Source organism: Struthio camelus, chromosome 24 (genome assembly GCF_040807025.1).
Source record: "Struthio camelus isolate bStrCam1 chromosome 24, bStrCam1.hap1, whole genome shotgun sequence".
Taxonomy (NCBI): domain Eukaryota; kingdom Metazoa; phylum Chordata; class Aves; order Struthioniformes; family Struthionidae; genus Struthio; species Struthio camelus.
The window spans coordinates 8,895,837-8,923,427 of record NC_090965.1 but is presented as its reverse complement, the minus strand read 5'-3'; the positions used below and the strand labels follow the sequence as shown (position 1 = coordinate 8,923,427).

The 27,591-nt window shown below is 51.5% G+C and overlaps 2 protein-coding genes across 2 annotated transcripts; one reads left to right on the top strand and one right to left on the bottom strand.

Moving 5' to 3' along the window:
• Positions 1-747: 747 nt before the first annotated feature.
• Positions 748-17,674, bottom strand: C24H6orf132 (chromosome 24 C6orf132 homolog). The gene is made up of 5 exons (XM_068918495.1): positions 17,476-17,674; positions 13,433-13,548; positions 8,580-8,655; positions 5,217-8,208; positions 748-4,364 (listed from the first exon to the last, which is right to left on the bottom strand). The coding sequence occupies exons 1-5, from the start codon at positions 17,633-17,635 to the stop codon at positions 4,259-4,261; spliced, it is 3,450 nt and encodes a 1,149-aa protein (XP_068774596.1). The 5' UTR covers positions 17,636-17,674; the 3' UTR covers positions 748-4,258.
• Positions 17,675-24,650: 6,976 nt separating this feature from the next.
• On the top strand, positions 24,651-27,197 carry GUCA1A (guanylate cyclase activator 1A). The gene is made up of 4 exons (XM_009672170.2): positions 24,651-24,848; positions 26,199-26,348; positions 26,758-26,848; positions 27,037-27,197. The coding sequence occupies exons 1-4, from the start codon at positions 24,651-24,653 to the stop codon at positions 27,195-27,197; spliced, it is 600 nt and encodes a 199-aa protein (XP_009670465.1).
• The last annotated feature ends 394 nt before the right edge of the window (positions 27,198-27,591 follow it).

Here is a 27,591-nt window from a genome sequence, read left to right as displayed (position 1 = left end):
TGCCACAGGAGGGCAGCAGCTGCCAACTTGATAGTAGAGCAGCACCGCTCTAAGAATTAAACATGTCATTAAGGAACACCTACCATTACTACAGTTTACACTTGTTTTTTTTCCACCGTAAGAGAAGCACAGAAGAGTCAGTTTGTCTTAGCAGTCAATGTGTTGCGTTATCTTGGCTCCTAAGTGATCATACCACTGCTAGCAAGGCTATATAAAATAGTCATGTCAACATCACTTGCATCATGCAGGCAGCACTGCAGAAATGCCGACAAGACCACATCAGTGCTAGTTGACTTAGAAGCTATCTGCAAAGGAATTGGGGAATTTCCTAGGTTTTGTGGAAGGTTCACACTGTTAAGGCTAATCTACATGCCACTTAAGTTAGGGGACACTTTCTTCCATAAATACACCATGGCTAGAGCAAAAGCTTCAAAACTTTGCACACTTTCCTAATGAAAAACCTTGTTCTGTAGCCAGAGCAGGATTAAAGAGATGAAAATGCAAATAAGTGTAATTTAGATGAGTGGAGAGAGTAAGCCACTATGAAGCAAGAACATAAAAGGCAGACTTGTCTTGCATTGCTCACACTGCATTTTCAATTTTAAGAAAAACATTCCAGTTAGGACTTGCAAATGAGCATGCAGGTTTCATTACTAATGAAACGCTCAAAACCAAGAATTCTATTTATAGAAGCAGCACAAGTTGAACTGTACAGGCTCCTTTGTCAGCCTGCCTAACCAGCTGGATGTGAGGGGTGTTTCTGAAGTGATGCACACCTAGAGCTAGCTGCCTATTTCTTGATCAGGCTCCTGAAAACATCTCAATCGCCACAGGGCTCTGTATTAACAACTGGTGAGTAGCAAGTGGACCAACTCCTAGGTAAGATGAAATTCAGACTTTCTGAAGCCAATTTGAGCTATGTTTTCCTGTCCTTTTAATCTCACATGCAAAAAAATCTTACAGTAGATGAACCATTTAAAAACGATACTTAAAAAAGTCAGACCACACATGCAATAAAACAATACATGCAGACATATTTAATGCAAGAAGGTTGATGTTCCATGGCACTCATAAATAAGAGACTTTGTTAAAACACTTTATAAGAAAAGCTATCAGTTATACTACGTTAGCAGGTACTTTTGAGGAAGAGGCAGCTGCAGGGGATAATTTAAGCTGTATCAAGACTTGAATGACCAAGCTGTCAGAGAAGGTTGAAATGTTAGAAGAGTTTCACTGTTAGGTTTCAAAACAGCTTTCAGCACCATGGCTGAGCTATAAGGTAGTTTGCTTCGCTCTGTTGCCACACCTGAGTCTCTCCCTCCTCTATTGCTAAACTTATATAGTGAAATAGAGCTGGGGGGGAGGTGGGAGAAACAGGAGTCAGAGCAGAGTAGAGTTTGATCTGTGTGCTGTCCTGACAAAGTCGCCTGACCAAGGAAGAGGGAGCCCTTCCCCATCATCCCTGCAGCTCAGAGGTCCTCGCTCTTCATCAGTGATACAATTTTCACCGTAAGCGCTTCGGCTGCCAACTCTGACAGCGATTCCTTTGTAACATGAACAGTTCTCTAATAGCCTCAGCCTAAATGCCTCGTTGTTACTGAAACACTAGAATTTTGCTACTGCGTTCGAAAGAAGCAGGGCTAGCCCAAGACACCTGAGGAACAGAATGGTTTCACTGCTTACAACATTTGTGTTAACCAGTTTAACAACTGAGCAGTCCCACCCGAATTAGTTGCAGCTCGGTCCACTACACGTTCCCACAGAATGGGTGTTCTCTGAATGAATAATGGCTTTTTCATAAAACTGACTTACATTGCCGTGCTTCTAGTATTTAATATAAATATACAACTGCTAGAAACAAGACATTCCACACACTGTAACACAGTATTACAACTACATGTGGATTGTATGTCTGGGTGAAATAGTAAACATGAAATTCAGAGCAAGTGCCAACATCAGAAATTCATATTTTGCTCTGAAAAAATAGATCATGTAGGGGATATGCTCAAAATTAGGATAATTTAATTGGGGGTGGGAGATCCCACACAAACAAGAAAACCATTTCTGGACAAAGTCAATTTCTGAGGCTGAAGTTTCCACCAACTCCTTAAATTTAGGATTGTTTTTCAGAATTATGTTCCAGTTATAATTCCTAATTTTGCAAAAATTTGTATCAGGAAACAGCATCAGATTGCAGTACTTCTAGGGAGGTAGTTGTGGGGTTTTGTTTGGTTTTAAAGCAAAACTGGTGAAATTTCATCCAATACTAAAGCACAACCCCGAAGCTACTCAAACAGGTTATGTCTTTATTTCCATACGTTAGTAAGAATTCAAGGCAGCTCCTCATGTGGAGGAACGTCTACGTTTTAAGGGGGTCCGCAAGCGCATGGCACTGGCGCACAAACACCCAGAAAGTTGTTCCTTCCATTGCATTCTTTTCTCCATTTTTTTTTTTTTGTAAGCCAACACCCAGGCATTTACAAAATGTTATTTCAATACTGGCTGGGGAGAGCACATTTGGAAATATTCCAAGTTACTGTAACTTACTGGCATGAAAATGCCATTTGAATTGAGCTATTAGACCGATTATGGTATTTGTGTTCTCATTTTATTCAGAGCAAAATAAAGTTCAGGATACTTTGAAGTCTATGCAATATTTGAAATAGCTGTTAAATTATTAGGGAGTTGGAGTTGGAAATAACGTAAAGCTTAGAACTTCAGCATCATGACATTAACATCAAGACAACTGGTCTGAAAATTGCACTGTCAAGGAAAATTTATCACTGAATTTTGAGTTAAATCAGAGCAACATCTCTCCACAAACACAAACGATATGGGATAAGCTTGAGTGGAACCAATTGAATAATAGTGAAAAAAGTGCTTTCAATAGAAGTAAACTAATGTCTCAAAGTGCTTTTAGTTTGCCAGTGATTAGAAAATATTCTCTACAAGTTTTTACATTTATCTTACAGTGTTTTTTGGCAAGCTTACTTAGGAGGAACGTTATGTTTGATTCTAATTTCAGGAAGCTTTGGTCAGTTAAAAATGAGATTGTATTGCTTTCTCCATAGTACAAAGTATTTTCTTTAAGACTATTCTCCCAGCTCTCATCCCACGGAATAGCCATTACTAGCTACTTCAGGCAAGCCTTTGCACCAGAAGAAAGCAGAGACAAGGGGGCACGCGTGCTGCCCACCCTGACCAGCGTTCACCACGCACTGAAGGAAATAGCTGGAGACAGTTCTCTTGGCTATTAGCATCTCGCTAAAGGCACTTCATACCCCAGGAGTGTCAGATATTTTACAGCTGCACTAAAATTTAGCTTCTCAGTCCCCCTGATTAGACAAACTAAAACTTCATTTATGGCAGTGTAGTTCTTTTGCAAGTCACAACCATACCCAGGAGCTCTGACAAGGAAGAAAAAGAAAAAAGTCTTATATCCCCCAAGTGCTAGGCAAATATTCACTCAGGCCTCACAGCATTCTTCTGTGATGAATAACTGTCACCTGTAAAGGTTTCTGTTGATAGAGCAAGAAAGCAAGGGCCATAAATCCACACAGTTGCACTGCAGTCACTCGGCCGGAGGAAGCACCTCCGGCTCTCGGCCGTCCCCGCTACCAGGACAGGCACCAGCAGCCACGAGCTGCTCTGAGACATCAGCATAACTGATTCGCTCAAGGCTGTTGAGGGAGGTGATGGCAGCAGAGATTAGAACCTGGACATCCTAAACTATCTTCTATCCAATTGGTCTCACACTCTTCTTATAATTCCCCTAGAGTCAGAAACAGGCTGGTTTGCTTCCGTTATGCACGTCTTCCAGTTGGTTTCTCCCTACTCCTGAGCATGTAGCGTTCAAACCAGTTAAAAACCATGAAAAAACCTCTTCAGTAGTTATGCTCTTTAAAGAGAGCCAGGGATGCTTTTTTCACTTTCTTCTTAGGAGACCTATTAGGCTGCAGTTTTGAAAATAATACTTTGGGGTAGGGGGGAAAAGAGGAGAAAAAAAACGTGCTTGCTCACGTAACAGCACAGCAGCTGGTCCTCTGCAGTAACTATGCTCCATGACAGTCTTTTGAGAAGAGTCCAAGTCCCTGATTCACTCCCCACCTCCACCGTCAGTAGTTTACAAGTGGTGCGTTCACAAGCCTGGGTTGGGATAGTTACTGGTGCCCGCAGAGAAGGAGAAGATCCACCCAGGTGCATTTTAGCATCTTCCCAGCATAAACACGAAAGCAGCAGAGCAGCCCTCTGGACAAGCCTATCGATGGCTGTTCTGGTACACGTAAGAGATGGGCTGCCGTGTCCCAGGCCTGACCGTGAAGGTGTTTGTGGGTGCACCGTACTGTGCATTGCCATGGGCAGGTCTGAAGGGAAAAAAAACAAAGAGGAAGTCACCGAAAGCCAAGGAAATTATTTGTCTTTAGTCACAATAACAATGTTTTTAATTGGAACGGGGGCCAAACTTCACTCCCCCTACAAGGCATCAGTCTCATCTCTGCACCTTGTCTGTCCCCATGGACTCCAAAGCTCATGTTTGCAGGGCCAAGCATGGCTGAGGAGGTCCCATCCCTGACACCCTCTGGCCCACAATGCTTTGACGGCATTTACCTCTCCACCACCCCCATCCACATGCAGGAGCTGATGAAGCATGAACACCTGGCCAAAAACATGTTCTCATTTCCCAGGAGGAGCCCTTGCTCTCTCCATAAACTGGGGGTTGAAAGGACCTAAGATAACATTTCTCCATAGCGTTCGTGGGTTTTGCAACTGCCACACAAGCACCAGATGCTGACATGCATTGCGCTTCACCCCTCAGGACTGCAGCAAGCACACAGCAAGCAGCAGTGCAGTCAGTTCAGGGGAATATTTTGCCATTAAGCAAACCTCAAGTCTTAGTTAAAAGATGCCACAAAGAGAGAGCAATCGGGGCTAAGGTGAAGGTTAGAATCAGTGGGAAGAACAAAGAGAAATCCCAGCCCAGAATCAAAGTGGAAGGAAGAGTCAGATGCCGGGTTTCAAAGAGCAACCAACGCTGGAAAAGACATGGACAAGGTACACCCTTGCACGAGTTGGGCAGAGGTGTGGTATCTTCTTTCACGCCTTGACACTGCTTGTGGCAGCAGCCTGGGGACCCAAACCCTTCTCTCCTCAAAGTTTCAGTGAGATACAAAGGACAGAGGACCCGGCTCAGCCAGGAGCACAGAAAAGGAGCATACCTGCTGGCTGCTGCCATGCTGGTAGGCAAATAATCCCCATTCTGCCCCTTGTACTTGGCATCGCTGCTGGCATTGCTATAAGGCGCAGTTTTCCCAGGCGTTTCTGCAGCCATCCTCCTGCCCTGGGTGCTCCCTGGGGTGCTCCGGTGGGCAGAGCTGACCCGGCGCATCCCCTCCGTGGCCGGGGAGCCAAACCCCCCAGTGCCAGGGCTGTAGGATGTGAGCGTGCCAATACCCCGGGAGGCTGCAGCTGCTCTCGGGTAGGACCGGTCAGGCTCAGACATGTACAGACGCTTTTTGATCAGTGGGCGGTTATTCGGGTAGTGACTGAAGTAACTTGCAGAGGTGCTGCAATCTGGATACTGAGGAACAAAGTCACTATTCTTTCTGCTTTCTTCTGAGGACCCTTGGGAAGGCAGATCATAGTTCCTTCTGTAGCCATGGCTAGGCCACCTGAAGTACTGTGGTGTTTCCAAAGTTGGGCTGTAGTCAGGGAAGGTGGGACATTTGTGGCTGGCTTCTCTGTTCAGAGAAGCGTCCTCAGCATCGTCCACATTATTGCTGAACTCTGGTGGAGGGGGGATAATTTCATAATCCATTATTTCCCCGTTCTTCTCTTCCTTGTTGGATGCTAGACCACAGGGCAGCGGGGCACTGCTGTTCGGCAGGTCTGGATGTTTCGGCTGGCTTGACTCCAGGAGGCCTTGCACTAAGTTGGAGGTGGCTGCCCTTCGGTGCCTCAGGAAGCTCTCAGGATCCTCCTTGCTTGGCTTCTGTGCCGTCCAGCTTTGCTCAGAAGAGCTGGAGAAGGATGGTGGTTTGCTCTGCCTCTGCCCAGATCCTGCCAAGCCCGTGGCACTGCCAGCAACAGTGGAGCTTGTCTTGGACAACCCATCTCCTGTTTGGCCAAGGACAGCTGTCCGGGGGGACCGGGGTACCACTGTAAAGGAATAAGGCTTGGACTCATCACGGTAAAAGCTGGTGGAGGCCATTTCCAACACAGCGCTATTGGGTTTCTGAGGTACCTTAACCTGTGGCTTCTCACCCATGTTGCTGCCTTGCCGGGAGGGAGTGTGCCGACCTCTCTGTGCTCGCTGCTTCGCAGCCAGGAGCAGAGCCATGGGGGAGCCCTTCTCCACCTTCTCACCCGTGACAGGGTGGATCAGTACATCATCTTGGCCCACTCTCAAGGAGCCCAGTGGCTCTGAGGGTACAGGTGTGCTCTCAGCAGGGTGCAGACCCACACCTTTTCCATCACTGTTTTCGTCCGAGCTTGCAGCACCCAGCTGGTCCGTCAAGTCGGCCCTGGCCCGGTGGGTTTTGTACTGGAATAGGGACACATCAGACTGTGGTGCTGAGCTTTGCATGGGTGAGAGCATCTCTGGAGAGGAGGGCAAAGGGGAAGCCAAGACTGGGAGCTCATCCTTTGGTTTCTGAGGTTGGTTTGAGGTGTTCAGGCTGCTACTGGGGGACATGGGCTTGGGGACAGGGTTTACATACTCCAAAGCATCACTAGCTGAGGGGGCAGCAGGCACCTGGTGATCCTCCTGCACCTTCTCATCCTCCACTGCTGCAGCCAGGGGTTGGACCTGACCCGGAACAGGTTTTGGCAGCAGGGAACCACCAGGTTCATCATGGCCTGTACCTGAACATATGGAGCCACTGCAGTTCTCCAGACTCTGCTTCTGGCTGCCAAGTCCCAAGGAAGGTTTTCCTTCTTTCTTCAGGGACAGCATGGCCTCCAGCTCATTCCTGATTTTCATAACGCTGTTGAGTTGCAAGTTGGTGGGTTTGTTCTCTGGAGCTGGAAGAACTGCATTGGAGGAGCTCTCTTTAGCAGAGGCCGTGCTGATACAGATCTCTCTTTTCTCACTTTCCCCTCCCTTAGGTAACCGTGAGTCCTTCCCAACAGGTTTAGTGAGCTTGGATCTATCAGAGCTGATCCTGTCACTGCCAGCACAATCAGTAACACTGTTCACGGGCTGGGGAATTACTGGTCTATCCACCTGCCGCTCCTCCCGCTTGGAAGAGGACAGGAGGGCCACAAGTTCATGTTTCAGCCTGTTCAGGTTGCTGGCCTCTTTCCAGTCCTCATCCAAGGAGGGATAATCTGGAGGGGGAAGGTCCAGATCATTTGCAGTAAGAATTTCAGACTTTGGAGATGAGTCATTCTCACCCTTTTTTGGCTGGGGAACCTTCTCTGAGTTGGAGTCTGGTGGCAGGGGCTGGCGATCAGCAGAATTAGTCCCTCTGCCAGGTGCTAACCCTGGCCTTGGGCTTGGAGGCTGGGTGACCGGCACAGCCGGCTTCGCAATGGGCTTCCTCAACACAGCACTCTTCTGCTCAGCGTCTCCAGTTGCATGCACCTTGGCTGCAGGTCGGATGGTGAAGCACGGTGGGAGTGGTGGCCGGGTGCGAGGCTGCTTAGGGAAGGGCTCCTCCTTCGCCAGGGCATCCGGCTCCTGCACTGGGATGGAGGAAGACCTGGCTGGGGCTGGAGGAGGTACTTTGAATGACCGGGGGAAGGTCAGGTGCGGCTCAGGGCAGGGCTTGGGCTGCAGGCTTTCCTGGCCAGGGACTGCTGGCACCCCGGTCTCAGTGGGACGCACTGGCCCCTCCGCATCCGCCTGCCTCGTGTTGAGCACGGTCTCTGATTTCCATTTGGAGATGCTTGCAGAGAAGGGGGCCGCTGGTGGTGCTGGGGGTATGAAGTCTGGAGGGGCCGGTGTCCCAGGGGAGGATGAGGCAGATGCTGGTGGCAGCGGGGGTGCCATGGCGGGCGGCGGGGGCACCACTATCTTGGGTGGTGTTGGTGTCACAGGTGCCATTGGGGGTGGCGGTGGTGGTGATGCAGGTGCCGGCGGCGGTGGTGGGGGCACCGATGGCGGCGGTGGGATGTCTTCGTCCAGGTACTCCCCCTCCGATGCCTGTGGGCGCAGGTCTCCGACAGAGCTGTACAGCCGGTAGTTCCCATTCATCTGGGAGCTGGAGCCTGCAAGAAAGTGAGAGCACAGCAGCTGTAACACCTTCTCCATCTGCCCCGCGAAGGCTAGAAACACCCCCAACACATTACCTCCCAGGAACATCAGATTATTTAATGCAGCTAAGTAAGCTTTGGATAGCTGCTGAAACAGCCACTGCGCTTCACCTTTAGAAAGGAGCATTTTCAATGACTTGAAAAATTATCATCAGAAATGAAGACTTATAAAAAGAAGCTTGACTTTAGCATTGAAATCTTAGGATCAGGCTACCTGCTCTAGAGTTTGGTACAAGCACACTTGCTTTGAAGAAAATCCCGAGGCCGAGGGCTTGGTATTGCTAATGCTTAGCGCCTCCATGGGCTTAGCAGGGAAGATCTCTTACCCAGAGCTCCTTTTTCTTCAAAGTCTTCAGGCACAGACGGCGTTGGCACAGCCACCCCATGGGACTCCTGGGCATTCTGCAAGAGTCGAGGAGACCGAGTTGTTAGTTTTACGTCCAAGGTATTAAAGAAGAGCCGACAAGGAGGCCCTGGGCTGTGGAGCAGGTCATTCATGCAGCCAGGAGCCTGATGGGATCTAGTGCTGTTTCCTAGATATTGAGGTCCCTGCATCACCATGGTAGCAGCTGTTGACTGTTTAAGGGGACAGGTGAAGTGATGAAGGCTGCATGAGCCATGGGGACAGACCCTCCCTGTGACACTCGGACCAGGCAGCACGCAGCTACTTCACTGCCACGCTCAGGGCTCCAGAGCCCAGGATCAGCAGCATTTGCCCAGCAAGCTTAACAGCTCCCACTGGCTTTGTGGGTGTTGTTCTCCAGCAAACGTTGGCTGCTGCTGGCTCCAAGTCGCATACACAATGCACAGCCACTAAAGTCCCAGAAGGACTTCCAGCTTTTGGGAAAACTCTGGCACCAGCACATCTGAGCAGCCCGGGGAAAGCTGCCACTTGCATGGTTTGCATTTCACTCTTGGTAGGTCCCTTAGTGTTCCTGCGGCAAATTCAACACTGCGTTTAGCTGGAGCAGGACTGTGCAGTTTAGCAACCTACACACTCACGAGGGTGCTTACAGCCAGGGCAGTTTGGATAATTATAGCCACTGACAGCAACATATTGGTGGCACGTTGACTCACCTGGACCGCTGACCAGGACTCCTGCTTCTCACACCTGTCCAGAGCCTCTCCTCCCTCCTCCAGTGACTCACAGCTAGGGCTGCTCTCCAGAGGGAGCGTGGGTTGCTTACGGATTACTAACGCACCCATGCTCAGGACATTCCCATTTCCTGGGCCGGCCCAGGACCGGCACACACCTAGATGCAAACTGATGTTGCGTCAGGCCACCCGCACGGGAGTGACCGAAGTGACGGACAAGACCTTCGCACACCCGCGTCAGGCAGAGCGACAGCCAGGAAGGAGCACGTCGCGGGCAGAGGGAGTTTCGGACACCGTAGGCAGAGGCCCGGGACATACCACCGCGTCCCAGGACCCACCCCAGAGGCTGGCTGCTGTGCTGCGGCTCACCCCAGGCAGCCGTTTGCAGTAGCTGTTAATAGCCCCTTGCGCAAAGGAAACGTTATCCTGAGATCAGCCTGTGCCGCTTCGGTGGCGCGGCTGCTCTGCACACAACAGCTTAGACAATGATTGAACCGGTGCCCTTTGCCTTTCACTGGCATTATCACTATTCTTACAAGAGACTGCTACAGGATTCCAAAGTTTCCTTGATCAAAGGTTAAGCTCAGCTTATGCTGATGGCCTCCTCCCAGGCTCAGGCATGGTGTTAACATTATGCACCCCCGGGTGCAGGCTCAGGCACATGAGAGCTGCCGGGGCAGTGCTGACTCCAGCCGCAGCAGCCCGAGCTCTTTCACAAGACCCTGGGATCCCCCTTCTTCCTCCACCTTTTGGAGAAGTAATAAGCAAATATATACTCTTTCCTTGCCAAGTCTAGCGTGCTGCAGATGACCATAAATCCACATAACCACAAGAATGAACCAGTTATGGGTCAGCCAGGAGGGAGCGCTTCCCAGCCACAGCCCATCAGACAGCTCCAGCCAAGGCCTGCCAAGATGTCAGTATTGATCTCTGCTGGCAAAACATTGGGCTTGGTGAGTCTGTCTTCAAACAAGCTCTCTTTACTGCTCCCAAAGACACTACAAAGGAAGGATCCTTAACATCAGCTGAAAGCCAGAAGGGAGACAACAGGTAACCAAGAAGCACGTCAAGATTTGAGGATGGCATTGGCCACTGCAGAGAAAAAACAAATACCACAAAGAAAAAGCTCCAGCAGCTCCCATTTGTGACAGAAATTCACCCCTTCCAGCATGCTCCAGAGCACACTGGGGGGAACAAAGACATCCGAGCACCCATTTGACCTGGATTACAAGCAACGTATGTATGGCACGTTTAGGATGGAGGTAGAAGGAATATGGAAAACATTTACACAAAACTGGAGGAAATGAGTCCATGCTTCAAACAATTAGTAATTTCGGACACGTCATTTCAATGGGTCTCAAAAACTGGGCAAGCCTGTTTCACACTAGAAGTTTCTGCTGCATTGGCTGGTGCTCAGCACCTCTCTTGAAAAATAGCCACCCATGCTCATGCCATAAGCTAGCTTCTAAAAATGAAAGCATCCCCCGTAAGCTGCCAATCTCAGAGATGACTGGAAAGATTGTTTCTCCGTGCGTGTTTGCCAGGGGCGCGACGAGCCGCAGCGAACCGCCCGCTGACTCAGGGCGGGCTGCTGCCGCTCGCGGGTGGCGCGCAGGAACCAGCATTTCCAGTTCGGGGCACCCCCATCGGATCTTCGTGCGTGCCGAGGATCCCGTTCAGGGCGAGCTTTCACTGCAGCAACCAGGCATCCCTTTTCAGCGCTGAATGGCATCAGGCATCGCCTGTTCCCCCAAGCAAACGATGACCGGCCTTGCCTGATTTGCTGTCCCCAGCCCAGTGGGCTCCGGGGAAGGAGCCGGCCGGGAAGGCGGCCAGCAGGGCCGAGGGCACGCGCAGAGACAGGGCGCACATCCTGGCCTCCTGCGGTCCTGGCTCATGCCTGCGCAGGTGGCCCTTTCCCAACCACCACCACCCTCCTGGCAGGAGCCCACGGGGAAGGAAGGAGTTAAATGAGGCAGGAGGTGCAGGACAGCCCAGTGCAAGCACGCATGTAGCAGAAGCATCTGTGCCAAGTCAAATCACAGTTTAACCTCGTCAAAAATAACGCAAGCATCCAACACAGCCTGGCCCTGTGAGGGCAAGAGCTTCAGCTGGCTAAGGTTGTAGGTGCAAGAAGTTTTCTTGTTTTGTTTCAGAGGAGCAAAGGGCAAGGGGAGAGTGAGGAAAGCAAGCCCCAGGGACAGCTGAAGGCAGCAAGAAGGCACCACCACTGAGGTGACAGCTCTTATCTATTCCAGGACCATTCGTGCTACTTATTTCTGTACCACACACTTCCACTAGTAAAACATTTAGAAGCTCTAAATAGTAGTAAAAGCCCAGTTGCACTCTAAACATGGTGACATTGCTGCAGTTGCTCCTCTTTGAGGCCACACTGAAGTCCCCGCTAGGGAAGAGGAGTCTCTTGGCCCCAGCCCTGCAGAGGTTACTCCATCCTCCTTGGAGCCCCAGCACAATTGCGTTCACCTGCCGTGATCTTTGGGAAGGCGTCACAGAGGACATGACCCCCCAGTACAACCTATGCAACCGTAACTCCTTAATTACCTTCTCAAATACCTGGGTAACCCCCCAATTGCCCTCCAAGTGACACACCTGTGCAAGCCCATTAGCTCCTAATTACACCCGCTGCAAGCTGGCCAGCCCACTCCTGCCACAGCCCACAGCAGCTGTGCTGCACCTCTGGAGGATGAGGAGGTGCAAGCAGAGGAAGAAGGCATCCCTTGCACCTGAGGGTTCATTGCCAAGAGCACAGCCCTTCGAAGATGGTCAAACACCCTTAACCACCTGCGCCTTTCACTTTAGATTCAGCCGTTGCTGTCTCCAAGGTATCCCTGAGCTATTCCCTGTATTCTTCGGGCAAGGCCTTTGGAAAGGCACGGAGGGAGACTTCCTTAGCACGCGTAGCTAGCTTTGGTTCTCCTCTGCAATGAGCACACATGGTTTTGGGGGCAGAGGAGGTATCTCTGGATAGGTTAAGCCACCGCTGGGCCCCCACTTTGCAGCCCCAGCCCTCGGCTGCTCCGCACAGAGCAGCTGCTCACGCACGGGGATTAGGCAAGAGGACAGCCACATACGGTCTCATGAGGGAACGTCCTGATAACACAAACATGCCAGAAACACCAGCATCTGCTCTGAGGCACCGAGACACCCGAAACAGAAAGCCGCGCTCTGCATTGCGGCTCACTGGCGGCCGCACTCAGCCCGCGGTGCGCTCCCCTGCTTTGAGGTTAACCAGCAGCGACAGAGCCGAGCCCAGGCACGACTTCGATCATGGCACACTGAGCAAGCAAAACACCCAGGTGTGCAGCTTTGGCATTAACCCCACCCCAGACAGACATGCTGATCTTTCCTCCCTTTCTTGGGAGGGTGACAGCGAAAGGAGCAGTGCCAATGTCTCAGCATAACCAAACTCTACAGAAGGCAAAGCAACGCAACCCTGCCTGCCCCCAGTTTGTGTATTTGCTGAGCTAGTGATACTTGACATTCACATCTAGCGTTTGCATTGGGAGGGAAGAGATGCCATCGGAGGGTATTTTGACCATTGGAAAAGATTTGCTATAAGTTTACTAATGGAGAGTTTGTACTTTCATGGTCATAAAGTGATAAGCGCAGCTGTGTCGGGCCGGCACCATCCATCAGCCCCTCTACGGACCCCTGCTGCATCGCCTCCTCGGTCCTACGCCACGAGCGGGACGGTTGCACTATCACTCTCTGCAGCAACACACATGATCCAGAGAGATACTGCCAGGAGCGGCTATACAAAATGCTGTGCCAGGCAGATCTGCCATATATACTCAGCATTTTCTCTTAATTTGAAAATGCCTGGCTGATAAAGCTCACATCTCTTGCCCAAACATCTTGCCTATGTCCCTCATGAACCAGGAGCTCAGATCACCTTCTAATCCCTTGTATCCACCATCATTAGAGTGGTTTTGCCTTCCATTTTACTCTCTCGCCTGGGGTAGAGGGCGGGGGAAGCAGCCAGCCCAGCTGGTTCTGGGCACCTCTGCAACATGCTGCCCAAACCAGTCTCAGCACCCCGCTGCCGGCGGCGCGCGGTACTCACGAGGGGCAGGAACGTCAGCAGCGGTCGCACTCTCGGACGAGGCTTAAGCGTCGCCGTTCCAGAATCGGTCATTGTACCAAAGCGGTTATCGCCATAATACACTTCAATCACGTCACCTGCAAGGAAGAGGAGACTGTTAGCAGTAGCATTACTTTGTAGACAACAGGGGGAAAAAAAACAGTCAGACACCACCCAATTTAATAAATCGCTGCAAAGTCTTTGCACTATCAACTCCCAGGAGCGGGCAAGAAACCCCACGGCCTGCGGAGCAGCTGGGCCTTCCGGAAGTGAGCTGAAGAGACCCCAGCGCTTGGGGCCCCGCTCGACAGGCAGCTGGCAGCCCAAGTGCTCGTTGCAAGGAATAATGACCCGCAACAGAAAACAAGATACTGGAGTCTAAAGAGCACAGAGCAGATGTCAAGTCCATCTGAAAGGGTGATTTCCTATAGTAACCGACTACTGAGATTTCACCTTAGGAGGGTCAGGAGTGACAGTACTTGCTTTCAACTCGTTCCCTCCTCGCCCCCATCCGGGCCGGGTTCAGGGAAGGAAAACGCTTTAGGTGCGGCTGGGAGAAGCCAGCCCAGCTCTTTACGACGCCGCGGCCGACTCCGCCAGCCCCCAGGAAAGGGGAAGGCTGGACTCGGGGCGCGTGCGCGGCCGCAGCAGAACCCAACACGGCTTGTAAGCATGGGCAGGATTTTATCCCAGGCGATTAGTCAGCAAGCAGGGAGGGAAAGGCACAGGGAAACCGCTAACGAAGCCGCATCAGGAATGCCTGCCCTCACTTCCCTGCTGACGGCAGCGCATCTCAGCGGGCAGAGCCCTTGCATCAAAGCACAGGGCTCATTACGGGCTCCAACAAGCTCAGCCACAACACCAGGTCCCTACTGCTCACCAGAGTGGGCAGCACCTTGCTCTGCCAGGATGGTAACAGACCAGGGCATGGTGGCTCTGCCAGCGGCTGCTGAGCTTGGTTTCCCATGGGTTTTTTTTTTTTTTTCTTCTTTCTTAAATGCACATTTTGCTGCTACTCAAGTGCCAAGGGAGCTGCCATAGCTGCTCTCTCAGCACCAGCAGCATCCTTCTGCTCAGTGCTGGGATAATTCGTTTCCAATCCCTGATGCAAATAGTACTGGACAGTAAGTAGCACTTAACAACACACTCCTAGACTCCAAGACGCTTTGGAAGGAAAGACTCAATGTCCTTCCAGAAAACACCCCATGAACAGAGGGACCACAGCAGAGAGGCAGGCGCACAGCCCTGGCATTACAGCCAGGGAAAACAGCAGGTATTCCTGGTTCTCAGCCCTGTGTTTTCTCCTTGAACCACACCTTTTGGGCTGGTTTATTTCTGACAGTGAATAAAGCTTGTAAAAATCACTTTAATCACATTCTTTGTGTCTGATTAACAGCATGAATTAACAAGCAGAAGCACTAAAGCATGTAAACCCCACCTTGGCTGGCAGGAGAGATACAAATAATTCATTGCCAAGGAGACTAACAGTAAAGAAAAGTACAAGGGTTTCGGAAAGGGGAGGGAAAGCATGCAAAACGGTTGTCATCAGAGGGAAAACCGAATGGGAACATTCCCACCCAACAGATTTTGATAGCGGTTTCAATGAGGAGAAAGCAAACAACCTCTCTTCCTCCCTTAAACACCAGCTTTTAATAGCAAACAGCGTTTTAAAAGAAAAGTTTGGAAGCACAGTTTTCAGAACGGATTTCATCCCAAAACATGAAGCACAGAAAGTTTCTGTCAAGTATCACATAAAAATGGAAAGCTGAAGAGCAGAAGAGTGAAGGTTGCATAATCTCCCTGAACAAGGGAAAGGGATGGGCTGCATTTTCAAGCCTCAGAAACCTCATTGCAGCGCTCACTCGAGCAGAAATCTCCTTTCAGCTCGATTCCTGCCGTGGCGGAGACTGCCCAAACAGGGCGAGGACCCCATCTCTCCCACGCCTCTGCGCTCCCAGGCCTTATTTCCCCCCAAACGTGATGCCCTCACGGACCTGGGGCTCAGCCCGCGCCCGGCTCGCTGCTCGACCATGGTGTGCTGAGTAAAACAGACAACTCGAGGCCCCAGGCTCCATCCCAGACTGCTGTTACATTTCTCATTAGGGCAGACTAGAGATACAGCAGGAGGGAGAAGATGCCACCTCACACATATTTAGAGAGACTGGAAGCCAGGATGGCTTTTGTCTTAGAACCAGGTCCAGCTGGGATTTGGATGGATGTCTTAGCACCACACTGCAGCACAGATGTCATTCAGCAAGTGCCTGTCCAGCCAAAACAAAGAAACAGGAATGGGAAAGCAGTGACTGAGGAGCTCAAAGACCTGAAGCAACTGGAGTTTTATATTAAACAGTCACCAGCTGAACTCAGTGAGAAAGTGGATTAAAGATCACAAGGCTGTTTGATCCTAGATTACTAAGCATCTCTAACCTGAATCCATTTAATTAAAGCAAAATGAAGTGCTTGCAGTTGTGTTTTCTTTGCTAGATAAACAGGACTTGCCTGCTAAGATCCTGTCACTGGTAAGACCTGTGCTCCTCAGCTTTGCTCCTGGGAGGAGAAGCGAGGAAACGCACCCAGACAGGGCTGTCGGCAGCAGCCAGCCCCAGCTGCGGTTTGGTCACTGAGACTTGGCCTCTCCTGGAGACTCTTGTATCTTCTCAGTTATGGGAAACAAAGCAAGCAATTTGCCACACGTGTGATGGAGCTTGTTCCTATTCCAGGGGTTGCGTCACCTGGAGTAGGTGTCGTACACCTACTTTGACACTCAGGTCTCCACGGCTAACAGAGAGAGGTGGCATCAGTCACTACGTTCAGGAATCTCTGAGTCAGGGACATGGCAAACCTCCACCCATGCCACATTGCTTAACCTGTGTTTACCCTGCGTGAAGCACTAAGGTGGGGATTAGAGTAAGCAGTGGACTCCTTTTGGCAAGGGAATCTACGCAGCAAACATTGAAGCAAGGCCTGGCACAGGGATGAGTCTTCGCCGGGAAGGGCTGTCGCCCTGCAGAAACCAGGGTGCCGGAAGCTTTGCCCCCGGGCTCCTGAGCCACAGGCATGCAGCTATGAGCACTGACCACCCCCCCCTTTTTTTTTTTTTTCTTTTAAAAAAAGCAAACCACATCAGAGGGAAGCTTGAATCCCTCTCAGACTTGCAACAGTTAGAAATCACTTTTTTTTTTTAATTTTAAAGTTGCACAAAACTTTCCTTCATATTTTATCTTAGTTTCACCAGCTGGCCTTCAGCATGTAACCTATTCGCAATAGCTTTCATGGACACCCCTGCGCATTGCACAGTCCAGCGAGCAGCATTCCCATTGCTAAGTTTCTAAGTATTCACTGGAATCTAAGAGCAACTAAACTGCATCCACAAACTATCTTCTATCTGCTTGGCTCCAGTACTATTAATCTGGCACCCTCCTACATGAGCCCCCAGGGCATAGTACTGCCATTAAAACCACAAAAGAAACACAAATAAATTCTGAAGATTATACACACCTCAACCCCCTCCTCTCCCCCAAGCTCACACACACACAGTCCTTCAAGAAACAGGTTTACAGGTAAATTACTAAAACCTGGGAAGGAACATGGTTTGGGAGGGGAACTACTATAAGTGATAAAACAGATTCTGACCATTTATTGGTTTGTTTTAGCAAGTTCAACTTCATAGAGTGGATTATGGTCCCAAGAGAGCTGAGGGTTGGTCTTAAGGAGATGGTGGCTGATTAAAAACCTTTACATTTTCCTTAACTTTACAGAGCACTTATTCCAAGGTTTAAAGAGGTTGAAACTTGCAGTTTCATAACCCAGTCATGTTAGATCGCTTCTTGATTTTCACCACCACACAGACAAGGACCGTGGCAGCGGTGGCCGAGTCACCCTTCCCCTGGTGGCCATCACCCATGACCAGGCACCTATGGGACAGTTAGGACCCCCCACCCCCAGCTGCAGCACCATAAAAAGGCAAAGCATAAAAGAAGCAGCATTTAAAAAATAATAACAATAAAAAGGGGAGAAAGACTGACCGGTGCCACCAGCGCTCTCGGAGGTGACCTCCTGGGCGAAGATCCAGGGCGGGTTGGTGGCGAAGAGCGAGGCGGCGGCGGCACCCTGGGCATGCTTCCTGCCGAAGAGCCTGCTGAAGGTGCCCTGCACGGAGTGGTGAGGAGGATGATGCTTCTTCATGCTGCCCGCCGCCCCGGGCGCCCCCGGCCCCGGCCCGACGCTCCCGCCGCCGCCGCCGCCGGGCCCAGCGGCTGCCGCGCCGCAGCCCCGGCCCGGGGCAGGTAGGAGCCGCCCGGGCGCACCTGGCCCCGGCTCCGCCTCCGGCCCCGGCGCCTCCCTCCGCCCCGGCCCCGGCCCCGCCGCCGCTTTTTGAAGGGCGGAGGGTTCCCGGCGCCGCGGCCGGCGGCTGGGCGTGAAGCGTGGTGAAATCTCCGATTCCCCTTCCAAAAAAAGACTAATGCTGTCCTCGCATCTTTTCAGGCTGGTGCAAACACAAAGCACTGCGTTTTTTTTTTTTTTTTTAAATCTTCCTCTCCGCGGTGTTTATCCGTGTATTGCTCGGTCGCCAAGCCCCCCGCCGGCCCCGGCCGGGCTGTGCCGCCTGCGCCCGGCGTGGCGGGCCCGAAGCCACCGCCGCCGGCATCCACCGAGGCACCGCGGAGCCGGGGCAGCTCGCCGGGCGGCCCTTCCGCAGCGCTGGCTCTTCTGGAGGGGTCTCACTGGGCGCCGAAGTCCCGGTCCCGCGTGCACGTGAGCCCACGTGCAGATTCCCGCCGACTCCGGTGGGATCAGGTGCTGCCGGCAAAACCTCCCTTTCCAATACGAGCTGCACACTATTGGCGTTTGGGAGGGGCTGGTACAAGAGATTAAGGACTGCAGGACTCGGCTCTGAATCATTTTTCATTTCAAGTGCAAAAGCAAGTGTCTAGCGTTGCCAACAATCTTCTATGTCACACAAAACTGAGAGTTAATGGGTAACCCTGGGTATTAATAAATGCTGGGATTCACAGGAAACTTTAAACCCCAAACAGGCATTGGAACGTTAACTCTGAAACACGGCTTCGGGGTAAGGTCATGCGATGTTATATCTATTTGTATTTCCACCACATTTTGAGAGTCAAATTCACATAGCTTGCTTTTTCAGTGATAAATCTGGCCAATTCAGCCACTTTGAAATCCTGCTCTTCACAACCTTTTCTTGCCACAAAGTACAAATTAGAGAAACACATTAAATCACCTGGCAAACAATGAAAAATGAGTCCTCTTGTAATAGTCCAAAGTGGAAATCTAATTATCTTGTAAATGGTTGGACATCAGTTACATAAAGTGAATCAGGGCACTCATTTTAGCCAGGATCACGGTAAAAGGGATAGTCCTGCCTGCAGGTACGAGGTGATCGCATGGATGGATGGATGGATGGATGGATAGGAAGGAAGGAAAGAAGGAAGAAAGAGCAGTGCTCCTTGTGAGAGACCAGCGCGGGAAAGCGCAGCGCCAGCTCCGCAGCAGCACCCGTGCAGCCAGCCCCGGCAGTTAAAGAAAATTCGTTGGCGCCTCCCAAATGTAGAAACCAGATGAAACGCAGGAGCCGTTCACTGCCAGAAGGACCAGTTTAATTCCACCTGTGGACCGGGAAAATAAAAGGCATGTATGTTATGAGCAAAAGGGCGCAATATCTTTGCAAGACGCGCAAGGCACACGCGCTAGGTGATATGCACAGTCTTTGATCAAACCAGTTGAGCAGGATATATAAGAGAGAAAGTAAAAGAAACAGGGAAGGAGAAGAGGAGCTATTCTAAGAAGATAAACCAATAAATCATGTGGAATGAGGAAAACAAAAAAAGCCAGAGACAGGCACTGCCGGTCAGCCTGTTTTCCCCAGTGCGGGACCCTGCTGGGGCCAAGGGTCACCCGTGAGCTGCCACCCCGGTGATACCGCGGTGTCACAAAGGGCGCCCGGCCCGCGGCCCCGCACCGCGCTGCCCCCCAGCCTCCTGCCCGCCGGCCCCGGCACGCCGCGGCCGGAAGGATGCCCTCGCAGGTGGGAGCCCGGCCACGCGGGCTGGGGGCCCCTGCTCGCCCTCGGCGTCCCCCTGCCACCGGGCCAGCCGGGAGGTCCTTCCCCGGGGCTGGCCGGGGGGCGAGCGGCGTCCCCAGGAGCACAGGTCATCACGAGCGTGTTTTAGGGAGACAGTGAATGTTTTGCACCGTGTGGTGGTGCCAGCCGGCTGCACCATTCCTCCTCGGTGCCCCTCTGCGCAGCGGGAGATGCTGGCAGCTGGGACATGGCCGTCCCGGGATCGCTCCGGGGGGTCGGCAGCGAGGCGTCACGGGAGCCGGGACTCCCGGCCGCGGGCAGCAGGGCGGTCGGGGGTGGCGCGGGACGGGGACGCACCGCTTTCAGCCGGGCCTCTGGAAGCAGCTGCGAGGAACATTTAATCTAGGCGGGGACGTCTGAACCCTTCAGGCTTTCCTGAGCCATGAGGTCAAGCCCTGTGACCCACCGGCGGGGGATTTTCCCTGGAAGACAAGTGACGGGTCGGGAGGGATTGGCAAGCTCTAAATGCAACAGGATTAAGCGGGGCTCCTACTTGCAGCTAAGAGCTGCAGCAGGGCCACGAACAGCGCTGCGGATTTTGAGCCGGTGCTTCCCCGCCGAGGCGACGGTCACGTAGGCAGGCACGAAGGGCGGCTCTGCTCGGCTTGCAGCGCGGCACGCCACCCGGCGCTGGCAACCATCGGCGGCTCGGTGCGGCAGAGCCCGAGCAAGGCTTGCACATCTCGAAAGCATCTCCATGACTTAGCAGTTCGGTTCGCGGAGGGGCTGCGGCCGCACCCACGCACCCGGGCGGGCGGCTGCGGCACGGTGCGGCGCTGCCAGCGTGCGTGTACTTGCCTCGTGTCTTCCAAAGCGAGAAAGGCAATGAGCTATCGTGGGGCATGGATGCGGATATAACCACTGCTGAGCAAATCTGTGTCCGCAGCAGGGATCCACAACCCTCCCGAAACGGCTGTTCTGGTGCAAAACCTGCTCTCGGGTGTGCAGTAGTCAAAATCCCACTGCTTATCCCCGGTGGAGAAGCCGGACTGATGTTTGCTGGGGCGCTTGAAGCGTCCTTGAGGCAGTGACTGCTGAAATGGCCTCGCTACAGAAGGTGATAAGAAATGCTCTCCTGTTTTAATTTTAGCCTCTAGTGCTAGCCAATTTTGAAAAACCCATCTCAGAGGCCCCCAAATTATCTCAACGTAAAAACCAGGCGCTAGAGGACGAGAGACGGAGGAAGGATATGCTTGGAGGGAGGCAAGGATGTGGTGCAGTTTTTTTAAGCAGTTTCATAACTAGCAGTGGCCATATGTATGAATACCAAAACTGGAGAGCAGAAGTCATTTCTGTAATGTCTGGGTGCTCCTGCCTGGAAGAAGACCTTGTACTGCAGCAGGAAGAAGAGCAGCAGATGGGTGACCATCAGTGTCGGTGTGATCAGCATTGCGCGTCTGTGTGGAGCCCAGCTGACGCAGAGATACTTCTCCCAAGCTCAGGGACCTCCTTCTGTCCCCCGTGCTCCTGGCAGGCCAAGAGATCCAGCCTGCCTGCTGCAAACTCCCCCAGACATGAAGACTATGCTTAGATAAATGCTCTGCTCCCCAACGGTGTGAGCCCACTTGGTTTCAGATGGAACAAAAAGCTCCCGCAATGGGGCCTTGCAAGCACCTGGCACTGAGTGTGTTTGAGAAACGAGTGACAAAGAGACGAGGTAAATTGGGGCGTTCTGGTCATTTCCCTCCAAGACTTTAGGGAGATTTCCCTAAACAATTTGCAGGTGTCCCCCTCGTAATAGGTTTAGGAGCCAGCGTTCAGAACCAGATAGAGAGAACAGAAATAGGGTGACAAATAAGCCAGAGCGTCACGGAAACCGGGAAACCTCTTTACATGGTTAAAAATAAAGCGAGGCAGCAGAGAGTTTATTTAGGACACCTAAGAGTAAATCGGCTCATGGCTGGGGAAGTGCCAGTTTCCATTGACAATCCTAAGGCACCGAGGTATCATCATCAGTGAAAACAAGATGACTGAGTCATGGTTAGATAACAACGGAAAAATGCTTTTTCAGTCAAGCGTAGCCTCTGAACAGGCATCAATGACAATGTCAGACCAGTGCGCGTGTTGCGGTGGCTACCGCAGAGGAACCGACGGTGAGTCACTCCGTCCCAGTAACGCCGGAGCCCTGCGCCCCGCTGCGGTCCTGCCACGCAGGAGGATGCCGGCGATGGCCCAAAGGGAACGAACACGGGCACTATGTCCTCTTGCAAAAGGTTAATGCAAATGCTCGGGCAAAATGAACGGTATCTGTGGCACTTGGTGTGTGGTTATAAGGAAGAGCTTGTCCCCCAGGGCTCAACCAGTCTGCGTTTCCCATCCCCTTTCCGGGCTGCGGGGAAGCCACTCAGAGCCACGTCAAGGTCAAGAGCAATTAGTGCAGAAATGGGCGGCACAGGGTGGCGTTAAGGAGCTGCAGAACGGCTGAAAAGCTGCTGAGCTGATACATCAAGATGATTTTGCAAAGGATGGTGTTACGTTTCTGCCGTTGCTGATATTTTCCATTGCGTCTTGTGGGTCAGAGCAGCTTAAACCATTTTCATGGCTGACTTGCCATGGCTGTTTTTGGTGAAGACTTCACGTAGGTTTGGAAGGAGCATGTATTATTATTATTTCTAGCTATTATTATTTGTGTTATATTTGAGACGCTGATGTGGGGCCAGGACCCATGTGCCAAACACAGAACAAAGCGTGATTAAAGGGTGAGCCTAGGAGAGGTCATACAGAGGGAGGGGAACGTCAGAAATTTGGTAGCCCTTTATATTCACTTTGCGCTGTTATAAACAACCACATAAAATGCAGGTCAAGCGAGAATCAAGTTCTTCAAGTCCAGAGTGTGCATTCCCTTAGTGTATTTTGCTTTCTTCATTTTCATTACCACCCAGGAGACACTTCCATATTTCAAGGAGGTCGTTTGACTTAAAACTTTCTCTCTAAGTAGCACCATCTTAGGTTTTTAGCTAAGAAAGGTATGTATCCAACTTTTCAGCACTTCCACTGCGTATTGACCACCTGGGCGAGTGGGCGAAGCAGCCTGGCCACCCCATACGCACTTCTGGCTTGTTCATCTCGCTGCTTTCTATGCCCCAGTACATGGCTCTGTGCCAGGCTCTCAACGGTGAAGGAGGGGATGAAGTCTGGGGGAAATTGCACTGTATTTGGCTGACTTTTTTGCTTTGCAGGTGATTGGACCTGCAGCGTCGGAGGCTCCTGGCAAAGACCACGAGAGATCCCAGGGGAAGGGAAGAGCCCAAGCTTTGCAGGAGGACTCCAGCACCCCACAGAGCCCGCTGCCCCCGGTGGGTCTCTGCAAGGGCCAGCCTTTAGCCTCGCTCCTGGTGCCCGTGGTCGCCCACCCTGGGGGCTGCACGCCGGCCTCGCTCCAGTTCCTCTTCTACCAGCCGAACTGCCCCAACTCGTACTGCCCCTTCTACACTGCCCAGAAGCCCACCTGCGGCTACCTCTACCGCCGCGACACCGACCACACTAGGAAGGTGATGGATGTGCCGAGCGCCAACCTGGTGAAATGGAGACCCATCCCAGGGACGAAACCGCCGTTGGTGACAATAAACCCAAAGCAATGAGACCGGCAAGTGGTGTGACTTGGGCTTCTCGTCCCCATGCCTGGCTTGTGGCCAGCAATGAGTGAATCGAGGAGTGGGTGGTTCGGTCACGTCACTCGCTCCACCAGAGAAACGTGCTATGTTGATTTTTGTTGTAAAAAGCCACTCAGAAGCGTGGCCTTAGCTCGCCAAGTCAGACCTGGGGGATTTTAGGCTCCTTTGGCTGAGCCTAAATTCGGCCGAAAGAAACCAAATAACGCCTTCTTTCACGAGGCTCTTCCAGACACTGGAAAAACTTTCTTAGGGAATGAAAAAGCACATTTCACTTGTGGTACTAGAAAACGGAGTTAGTAATTGCAGCTGAAATTCGCCTGTTGTGTTGCCTGCTCTGGAGAACCCAATGTGCTGCTATCTGCAGCTCTTGGTGAGCTTGTGTCCACCTTTAGTAAGCAACCTCTCCTCTGTTAATGCACGCCTATATATATTACAAACCTTGTCTGTACTTTAGTACGAAATATCCCCGAAATATCCCACTTTGGCTGGGTAGGTCAAAACTGAGTGCACCGTGCTCAGAAGTGCAGCAAGCAGCAGGGAGTTTATGCGCTGGCAAACGCAGCCTCAGTACACCCATGCTCCTGCAGCTAATCCCATGTTCATGACTATGTTACACTTGTGTAATGCCACCTATTTTAGCAGAGTTATGCCTAACTTGCTTCAGTGCGGAAGCGATAACAAGCTGTGCAGCACATAAAAGTAGGGCTACTTGTCTTAAAGTTGTGCGCTATAAAAATACGAGTGCTGTGGGACAGACTCCCTGCTGGTAGAAATCCAGTAAGCGCACTGATTTCATCACTGGTGGGGGATCTGGCCCATGCTACTTTCTTAGGATATGCTTTGTTATCCCTCAGCCCTCCTCCGAACGCTCTGCTTCTCTGTACAAACACCCCTGCTTTCATCCGTACCCACATGGAGAATTTCAGCCAGAATAAGACTGAAGAAGACCAAAAAGACACCAACAGGACAGAGACTTCCGAGTGTTTTACTCTCTTTCTTCTTGGTCTGATTTTAGTGCCGAAGTTCCTGCCCATGCGGCAGCAGACAAAATCATAAATGAAGTGGATTAGGAGCTTACAGCGTCATGGAGAAAAGCCACCCTGCTAATCGCCGGCCGGGGCTGTAATCTGCGAGGCTTTCCCATTTTACCTCCTTCCCTATTTTAACCCTGAACTCTTGATGCCCTCGGTAGGAGCCATCACCGCCCCATCCCTCATTGGCGGAGGAAGGATTTGCCGGGTACTTAAGCGGCAGGGCTTCGTCTGAAGAGGGGTTTGTGCTTTAAAATTTGCCTTGGGACAAGCGTCTTTTGTGCCTGTCGCCCCCGACGCTGGCCTGGGACAGCCCGTGCACAGGCGGGTTTGGTTTTGGGGACACTTGGACTTTGAAGGCAAGAAGTAGAATTAAAAAAAGTCCCGAGACTTCAGAAAACATCCACAGAATTTCCCGTTTTGCCGAAAAGTGACCAGCGCTTTGTGTGGAAATGGGGAACATGGACGGGAAAGCGGTGGAGGAGCTGAGCGCTACCGAATGCCACCAGTGGTACAAGAAGTTCATGACGGAGTGTCCCTCTGGCCAGCTCACCCTCTACGAGTTCAAGCAGTTTTTTGGCTTGAAAAACCTGAGTCCAGCAGCGAACAAATACGTTGAGCAAATGTTTGAGACGTTTGACTTCAACAAGGTAAATACTGTGCTTCCCCCTCAGTCTGGACATCGGCTGGATGTGCTCTGCTCTGTGTGTGACTGCAGGTGGTACGTGTGGCTGTGCAAATACGTGTCTAAATATATATGGCCTGATTCTCCATTGCCTCATATATTGTAAAATTAGTTACTTGATGTGAAAAATTGATATAAAACAATAGTCGACAAAAATTCTTCCCTTGCTGACTGTTCAGCAACATTTGGTGTTTCCTCTATCTTTTTACACAGAGCAGCTATACAGTTTTAAATATAATGGAGAGTCAACATCATGACATTTATGTGTGAGTGTGTGTGTGTGTGTGTGCGTTCAGAACACAAAAAGCCAGCTATGGCAATGGAGGAAAAAGAAAATAGACTTCTCTCAGTACTTCCCTTTAAATTAAACTGTAGGTTTTTATCTGATAGTCCATAATCCCTTTAAAACAGAGTATCCTTTAATCCCCAAATACCTCGTGCCGTGACAGTACAGAACGAGCAAACACACGGCACGAAGGGACAAGTGCCGCGGTCCCGCAGAGACACCGGCTCCCGGGCTGTGCGCTGCGGCATGATCTACGGCTCCGGAAACAGACGGAGTTTGTTTTTCTATTGTTTTAAATTATAGACGGATTATAGTTTCATGGATTTTCTTGCATGTGCTCAGCAGCGGGGCTTTGCTCTCGGGGTGGTCGGTGCAAACGCGCGGCGCTGCTTGCACGGGGAACCCGACCGGGGCAGCCGCTTTTCCCAGCGGAGCTGGTGCAAAGCGACAGGGGTCACGAAGGGCCAGGGCTCGCTTAATGTCCCGCTTAATGGGTATGCGAGGTGTTTAAAAAGAGATAAAACGACTGGTACCTGTGCCTAAATACACAGAAAGCAGGTGCCAAGCCACAGGGAGAAAAATTCACTAAACAAACGTCTGCCTCCTTCTAGGTTAACAGTAAAGGGTAAATTTTGCAAAACAAGCCTGAATGAGCCAGGGGCTTAATTCCCACTGAAAATAATACAATTTAGGCCCTGAATCCGTCAGGTGCTTTTATCTGTGCCTCGGGCTTTACCTGTGCTTGCTGCCCCGCGCCTGAACGTGCGCCTGGCAGAGGGCCGGGTGCGCGGGAGATCCCGGCTGCAAGTGGGGCTTAGCAGCCATTTATACCTAATCTGGGGATAAAGTAGATGATCTTTGCTGTAATCGAGCCTGCAGTGCAGTGGGCTTGTTCGGTGACAAAACACGGTCTCATTCACCCCAGAGGACTCGCGCCCGATGCCTCCATGGGTTAAAGCCTTCTGGGGGGTCATTTCTGTCTGACTCTTTGCTTCTAATCTAATCTGGCTTCCACCCTTCTGCTTTCAGGACGGCTACATCGATTTCATGGAGTACGTGGCTGCTCTGAGCCTGGTGCTGAAAGGGAAGGTGGATCAGAAGCTGAGGTGGTACTTCAAGCTCTACGACGTGGATGGGAACGGCTGCATCGACAGGGGAGAACTACTCAATATCATCAAAGTGAGTGGTCCCAGCTTTCAGGTCGTCACAGGAATATTCAGACCAGGCTGGACGCCTTCGCCCTTCCTGCTCTGGCATGCACCAACCCCTTTTATTCCTGTTGCAGGTTGTTTAACTACATCCTCCTAAATCCAAGTTGAGTTGAGCGTTTGAATTTAAGCTAAGGATTTTCAGAGCTAGATGACTCCTGAATTATCCAAATAGGCCACTTAATCTTTTAATGCATTTATTGCATTTTTAAGTGGTTTTAATCTCCAGTTTTTAAAATGAGCTTCTTTATTCCTTTCAGAACCTAACTGCTGGCAAAGAGCTTGGCCTCTGATGTCATATCACTTAGATGCTTATACTGATAAATATATAAATGTATATACCATATTCATTGATTGTTCTGTATGTCCTTTTCCTCCAGGCTATTCGCGCTATCAACCAGTGCAATGAGACGATGACAGCCGAGGAGTTCACCAACATGGTGTTTGATAAAATTGATATCAACGGAGATGGTGAGGAACCTTTTCTCATGCAATGCCAAACGCTGCTTTTACCTTTTGCCCTTGCGGGCAGTTCGGCTGCAATGGCTTGGGGATGGTTTGGTTCCTCGACCCAGAACCACAGCAGGGCCCCATGTTACAGTCCTCGTCCATAACCCCCCTCCCCGTCTCAAGGCCCCTTTCCGTGCCCCTTCTCGCAGGTGAGCTCTCGCTGGAGGAGTTCATGGAGGGCGTGCAGAAGGACGAGGTGCTGCTCGACATCCTCACCCGCAGCCTGGACCTGACGCACATCGTCCAGCTGATCCAGAACGACGGGAAGATCCCGCAGAGCCTGGAGGAGGCAGAGGAGGCTGCCCAGTAGGCTCCCGGGACACGCGCGCTTCAACTTCACTTTTTTCCCCCTAATGTTATTAAAAAGAAACAGGTTGTGGTCGCAGGAGCCGGTGAGCTGCCCCAGCCCCAGTGTGATCAGGCATTAGAGCATCCCGCTAGCGCAGGATCATGATCCCCTCCAGAGGGGTTGCTCCTGGGGCAGGTGCAGCTCAGGATGAGCCCGATGCACGCTGGCCCCCAGTCCGGGACCTACGAGGGCAGAGACGAGTGATGAGAGACTCCCCAAGGAAGAGGGAGCTGCCGCGGTGGCTCCAGGCTCCAGGCTCCAGCCTCCCCAGGACTGGCTCGCAGGGGACCTCAATGGCTCCACGAGGGTCCTGTGCTCTCCGGGTGCCTCTGGAAATTGGTGCTGTGTGGGGAGG